Genomic DNA, 7,423 nt, shown 5'->3' on the forward strand with positions numbered 1-7,423 from the left:
GTCAACTTTATCAAGGCTACTCGCGTATGGATAAAAGCCCTGTTGCGGTCCAGTGTAGCATTCTAAGTTGACTTCACAGTCGAGGCAACGGTAAAGTTGGTTTTTTTTGCTCACCTAAATATTGTCCAGCCTCTAATTTGATAACCACCTGCGCAGACAAGTTTCGTATTTCGAATGTGATAGACCAGGTGGCTTGGTAATCCTTTCGAAGCGTTTGCTGGCTCAAACAACTATGTGTGAATTCGAAGTGCTCAAACCAAATTTAGGCCTTCTATTGGTTTCCCGAACGGAAATACAAGGTCCAGTTACGGCATCGAATTCAGCTCCGTTGTGTTCATAGGCTTAAATATAAGTGCTTTTCTTTTTTCAGGCTGTACTGGAAGCTCAACGCAGCCACCATACAATCAGCTGAGTTGTTGCGCCTTGCTATGCCACATGGATTTCCGCCATCTCGTGAACACACTGTATGCCGATCCGACACTTACCATCGGAAAAACGCGAACTTAAGCAGTGCATTTGGACGTTGTGTGAAAAGCATTTGGAGCGATTATCAACTGTTTTCGGACACCATGCTTAGTTGTGCGACCACATACCTTAACGTTATTAACGCGACACTCGATTTCTTCACCGATTTCGCTTTCATGCGTTGTGCAAAATCCTTCGAATCAGTTGGATAAACAAAGTCCTGGACATCAGAGTTCCGCTGGAGCCGGATGTGGTTAGAAGAGGGGCCAGCTCTGCTGGTAGAGCGACTGGAAGCGAATGGCCGAAACTCTCTTCTCAAAGCAACTTTTCTACGGCCAGTCGAAAATGTGAGTTCGAATTTGAGGATGACTTAATTTCCACCAATAAGGTTGCCTCTAAGTGAATTGGAAAAGCTGGAAATCTCATTTCAGATAACTGGAGAGCCTGTTATTAGGCGAATATCCCAGAATAATGGCCATATGTAATGTAGTGGGATGAGTTCCTAGACAGGCCACGTCTCAGAGTCCTTAGCAATGCCTCACCATTCCTCAAATTATTATCGTCCAATTGGTTGATAATGTGACTTTAGGTTGCATATTACCTCTTGTTTGGCTGGCTACTATTTGCACGTCCAGAATAATCCAAAATGTGCGTAGTTAGCCTAGCGCCTAAAACGGCAAATGAATACTGTCTTAACTTAACAACAAACTAATGGTTGTTGGAGAGACCTATTGATGTGCTGCAACGTTTAGGATGATAATTGGTTTATAACAGGCCACCAGCACCCATACGGTTATTATCCTCTAGTCTATTTCAACAACATGCATTCCACGTGACATTTGGATTCGTGGAAAATACCTGTGGTTGTGCAGTCGCTCAAAGCTATCAACTGGTCCAGCCTTGTTTGACTAGAGGCTGAGCGCTCATGCATGGGTCGCCGACATCCAAAATGGATCTACCGTTCATCAGCACTCGACACACTGGAAAGCCGCTCACAATAGGTAAACCGCAACTGGTTGGCTTGGAAGAGACATGCACAAGGTTGTTGACAGCCAACACCCTGGCCTAAGCATGATACCAAGACGATGAACACCAGCCTTAGTTCTTTCAGATAAACTTACTGGCCCAAAGTTTCGTTACAGTGAAACCCCTTCCCTAGACAAATTATAATGACAATCGTTTATCCATGTCCCTTTTAGGTGGGGATGGATACCCAGACAGTAAAACAACAGGCGTGTTGCTAGAAGCATCATCATCTCGTGATATGAGAGCAGAGTTGAATAGGTGTCATTGGGAACTTATAGGTGACTTATCTTTGATGGGTTCTGGTGCGGCCTTGGCGGTTTCGGGTAGCTTGGGAGGTTACTGGAGAGTGTCATTCTGTTCAGACATGAGTGCTCGCAAGTTGTACAGTTTCAGACGGCTGTGGCTGCATTCATCATTCTACCGTCGTTTTTAATCATGCGCTTGAATTCAAGCACTGGGATGCGCCATGATCCAAAACTCTTCAAGATTGTGTGAACGACACTTTTCCATACTCCGCAGGCGTTTCCGTAATGTGAAACGAACATTACTGTATTTCAAGCTAACCTGAAAGTTTTCACAGTAAGGAAATTTCGGCTAATCTCGCGTTTCAGCTGCAACCATAATCGGCTCCTCTGGCTTCTGAATTAGGTTAGTGACCAAACTCGTCACGTGGCTGTTGCACCAAGGCACACTCCAACCCATCAGACAGCTCGGCTGAGAATTTCGGCTTTCAACAACAGATTTGGTGGTGGAATTCGTAATATTATGCGGAGGTATTAAGTGAAAGTTTCAAACCTAATGTTCCTTTCATGTTTAGCTGCTACGCATAGTGAAGTCAGTATGACTTCAATCCTCACTCTGGAGCCTCAGAGTTCACGCACAGGCTGTGTTCGTTCCGAGTGCACCGCTTTCCCTAGCAGCTCAATCGTATAGCTTGGCGCGGACTGTTATATCTGTGGGTGCTACCAAGATAGCAGGAAGTTTCAGTGTAAAAGGGTTATTGATTTGAATAAGGGATGTACTTTGTTGTAGATATAATTCAAGTTATTTGGATTGATCTGTTTGCTCCTGAAGAGACATCTATAGCTGGTTGGTGCAGTTCGCCTTCTATGTTTGCAAAAGTGCATTCATTTTGCTTCAAATACATATTCCTCAGCATCACTAGCTTCCAGAATACTAGCTTCAGTTAACTGAGTAGGATGCATGCCTGCAGTTCAGAAAAGACGGATTCATCTGTGGTCGTTCCTTGCTTTTGAACACCGGTACGATTATGGCCTTCATAGAATGTTGTGGACATCTCCCATTTCTGCAATTTAGACAAATGACTTTGCTTCTTAATATTGTTCCACCCAATATGAATGATTCCGCAAGTGATCTGACTATATTTTTTTCACTTTGAGGTTCAGTTAAGCCTTGCAAGTTCAAGCTTCGATGGTGCGTGGGTTCGAAGAATCTATGCTAGGCAACCCAAAACTACGTCTTATATGTTGGTAGGTACTGTTCACAGATGTGTTTCCAGGCAGTGCTTATGTTATCAGGCCAACCAAGAGCAGAGGCGGTCCCATTTTTGTGAACGTACTCGAGACATTGTATTTTTGTCGATAGATGTCACTGTGTTCTCCAAAGTATTTCGTACAACACCATTCGCCTGAATGAGCTTGAAACTCTCAGCTCTTTTCAATCCATCAGTCACGCTGCAAACCTCGTAAATGGTCCTCACCTTGCGCAGGTCATCTCTAGCCACTGAATCTTGTATTGATCGGACTATCTCGACAACCGTCATTTGTTTCTCATCGACTGGGGAAGAGGTGAATGCATTATTTTCAAAGAGCAATATTGAGCAATCTTAATCCAGTTGTTTTAGTCGCAGACGTCCAGACATGTTCCCTGTTCCTAATTCACTGTTCCCCCGACATGTGTAGGTCGGTAGGACTTATTCACTGTTGACAGATCAAACAGCTCTTTGATTTTGAACGTTACTGACAGTCAGCCATGTGTGTCTTTGATAAGGATTTTTAGACTGTTGGCTGCGTATATATATATATATATATATATAACCAGTACATCAGATGTTCAGGAAAAGCTGACATGAATGTTCCTGCTGCCAAGAATCAGTAGTTTTTTAACACTTGACTGACTATGCCTTACGCCCAACCCATCGGTTTTCCATCGGGACGGAGCTTCGTGGGAACCAAGTACACTCCTCTCACATAAATGAAGAAGTATTTGCATATCCTCGAAAGTCCAACCTCTCCTTGTGAATCCAGGAGAATAATCAGGGTCATATTCCCCACTTGCAAAACCTGAGTACACAAACTTGCTCTCCATTCCATGACCCGGAGAGTTGGACACTTAAATGGATCTGGGACAAGATAAACTCACCACTTGTTGACGCGACTTTAACCTAAAATCTGATAAGCAGACAAACAACAGGATGTTTTTGGTTGTGATTTAGCTGACGACCTACTGCTGCCTCACTCAAAACCCATCTTGTGCGATGGAAAGGAAATGATAAACTCTAGCGCAGAGTTGAAATGTTTTGATTTAAAAATTCGGTTTGAAGTTGGGTTTGGAAAACGTCACACGAACTCATCTGATCCGTTGAGGTATGATGTGGATCGCGTTTCACTTTGCTTGCTAAGCAGTTTGAATTGCAAAGTATGGCTTGCACGACGAACAAACTGTCACCCAAACCAATCATAGAGAACCTCTTATTCACGATTATACGACTAAGTGTACACTGAACTTTCCAAGTGTATGCAATGGATCTGCGTTCTTCATTACACAAATTCGCAACACGAAAGGTCCATAATTAACCATAAAAGGGGTAAATTCCTAGTTTTAAGGGAATCAATCCGAAAATGTTTAGACAACTTTATTGATGTGGACGTTGCCTTTCAACATTTTTATTCTTTCGTGTATAAATCGTCACCGATATTCACAAATTTCTCTTGAACCCGGCTTGAGTTTATAAACTCCTAATGCAGTATTTCAGTGAGTTGTTCATACCCGGAGTCTCAGTGTTCATTTTATGAGATAGCAGCGTCATTACTTGAGCCACATTACGCAACCGTGAGTAAAAGACAGCTGGATTTTTGAACAAGACCCACTAAAACCTCCCTCAGTATCTTCACCCGGTTAGCTTACTACCAATAACGTACAACGTGCATAGTCATCCGACATTGGTTACGCCAAATGAATTGAGTCTAAGGGTTTTCCGGCATCTTCATTTGTGGCGTATTCAACCTGAGTGCCATTTTTATACTGTCCAACGAAGCCCACAAATCGCCTCTTTGATTTTATTTCTCTGGTTTTGCCTTCAGCGACGCATAGGTCACCAAAATCAGCCCTTGCCCTTGTTTGTTACCCTCTTTTTGGATGAAACGTTCCAGAAATCAAAGTTCTAGCTAGACCGTCTTATACTCCCCACCATTCTCTACAAAAACTGGGGCTTCTTTTTCAATGATTGACCACATTCTCTCCATAGGCAGTCCATAGGCAGAACATGGAGCAACCCATATCTAGTTCCAATACACAATCGCTAACAAGGTAGGGAATTTATCGTCTCACATACGTTCTGTTTTCACTTCGACTTACCAATTCTTTTATGTATACGGGACATATCGCACTGGTAAAGTCACAAAAACTTGTTGATGACTCACTACCAGTTTCATCCTCTTAGACATATCGGCTGGTTCTACTCTAAAATTTTCCTTTAAAAACACGTAGGCTACCACAGAACATTGAACTGAGTTAATGATGGATCGCACATTGTTTTGACCTCTACACTTCTGAGGCCTTGAGCACACCTTGATCGTCTTCTGCTGGACGGTCGCAAATTCTGCCATCCAGAGAACCATTTTGGCTGAATAATGCGAACCATGATCTACACTGAGACCCTTCGCTTCCATAGATTCTCACAAGTCACGGCGAATTTAGCATCTGGTCGCTTAACGAACTGATCAGATTCTGACCAACTTCGCCCTTGTTTCTCAGGCATGTTTTAGATACCTTTTGAACTGAATGTTGCCAGAACAAACTATGATATCTGCGTACACTGGATCTAAAAGGAATCATTCAGGGACCAGAATGGGAAATTTGACCGATAAAAATCTGTCAAGAACTTGAAGTACGTCGTCATCTTCAGTTTTTGAACGGGCCTTGATTCAACGGGTCAGAATGTTACAAGATTTTTTTGTCTACTTCTTCGCAGTGTGCCGATTCTGGCGTGAACAGACCACCGTTTGCGCAGGCGAAACGAAAAGTTCAAACTACAGGCATGAAAAGCCTCTTACCCAGAAAAGATGATCTCACTTTGTGCACACACTTCCAGCAGTCAGCTCAGAAAAGCACGTAGGATTCCCTGCTGGCCCACCAGTGAGGCAAAAAAGCGAGTGGTTCACTTACTCAAAATAGCATTTAGGTGCTCAGGTCAATCCATCTGTTGTTTTTGGGTGCATCAACATCCAGAGCAGTCCCTCAAAAGAACCACAGACCAAACTTACAGTAAACAGTTTGGCCGACTGCTGTCTCGTCTCCTTCAAATAAGTGAATTTCATACTTTCGCGCCACAAAAGGTTGAATAATGCAGAATGCGGGTGGCCAAATGAAACTCTCTATTCAAGACGGCCACACATTTCAGTTACTTATAGTCCAAGTTCAGGAACATCAAATCGTTATCGCTGACACCAGGCTCCTCTTCGTTTGGGATATACCGACGTTGGTCCCGACTGGCTAGCCTAGAAGTTAGCCTGGATGAGCTCAAAGTTCAGGAATACCAGACGGGGCCAACCGGCCTGTTTGCCTTCAAAGCGATTATTAATCTTGATGGTGAAAAACTGTGCAAAGTGCTACAAAATGAAAGCTGGCAAGATATCCCATCATGGAGTTCACGTTTACGAAAGTGTAGGTACGAACTTAGTGGCCCAGTTTGTCTGAGCTGAGTGCCCCCACCTATTTCAGACTGAGCCAACACCACCCCCGTAATGCAGATAAGCTTAGCCGAGGAAAGGATTCCGGTGCCCACCAAAGTTTACAGCCACTCTTGCGTCTGGCTGACAAGTTATATCCGTCTTGTGGCTCGCAAACAGCGCTGTTGGTGAGACTGGAGCAATATTCTGCGCTCAGTCAGCCACCAGTATGCTTAACTGGCAAGCACGCCTTGGGCGAATCTTCATCTAGTGGCTTTGACAAAACCATCGATCAAACAGCCTCACATTCGTCAGATTCCAAGGACTATAGAGCCCGGTTCCAACAAGCCGTGGATCACATCGTGTCACCCTTAGAATCCAGTTTTGATAATTAGCTGGCTAGTGTTGACCTTGTGGTATTTGATCAATGGTTGCAGTCTGACATCATGACATCCGGGCAGGTCTTGTCCTTCGGGACCTCCATACATCCAAGCCCACACACACTTTGTCTGTCCAGTGTAGGCATACCTCGTTCACTAAATGCACGTACTTGGAGCGCAGTTTTCATGTTTCCTGAGCGGCTACGAGCAACACTTTAAAAACTTTGTTGATGTCATCAAACTATTGGTCTTCTGTGTATCTCCTTAGCTCATACCGACGTTATTTTAATCCTCCAGCAAGCCTGTTCCACCAAGCGGTATGAACTTCACATTTCGAGGTTAGTTTAGTTTCAGTTTCGTATCGGTCAAGGATCCATTTATGTACGTCTGTAGACATGAGGAACCTTTGCTGATGCCCGGTCAGTGTTCCACACACCGAACACCCTGAACAAGAACTTTTCACACTGTTTGCGCTCAAGAGACGCCCTCGTCGTAACCAGAGATCATACAAGTTCTGGAATTAGTCAAAAACAGCAGGAGCACTGTTCTACTTTTTTCAAGGCAAACACTTCTATGAAAGAACGCCTGTGTAGATCTGATCTTGTACTTTTAGGCTACATACATATGAAAGGTTATTGCCAC

The 7,423-nt window shown here is 43.7% G+C and overlaps 1 protein-coding gene across 1 annotated transcript; it reads left to right on the top strand.

Annotated features, from left to right (window-relative positions):
* Positions 1-713: 713 nt before the first annotated feature.
* T265_08426 (hypothetical protein) lies at positions 714-6,796 on the top strand (the record flags this gene model as incomplete). The annotated part of the gene is made up of 3 exons (XM_009174225.1): positions 714-812; positions 6,144-6,400; positions 6,454-6,796. 3 exons carry the CDS (start codon positions 714-716, stop codon positions 6,794-6,796), a joined length of 699 nt encoding a protein of 232 aa, XP_009172489.1.
* Positions 6,797-7,423: the final 627 nt, after the last annotated feature.

This window comes from Opisthorchis viverrini (assembly GCF_000715545.1).
Source record: "Opisthorchis viverrini unplaced genomic scaffold opera_v5_220, whole genome shotgun sequence".
Lineage (NCBI taxonomy): Eukaryota > Metazoa > Platyhelminthes > Trematoda > Opisthorchiida > Opisthorchiidae > Opisthorchis > Opisthorchis viverrini.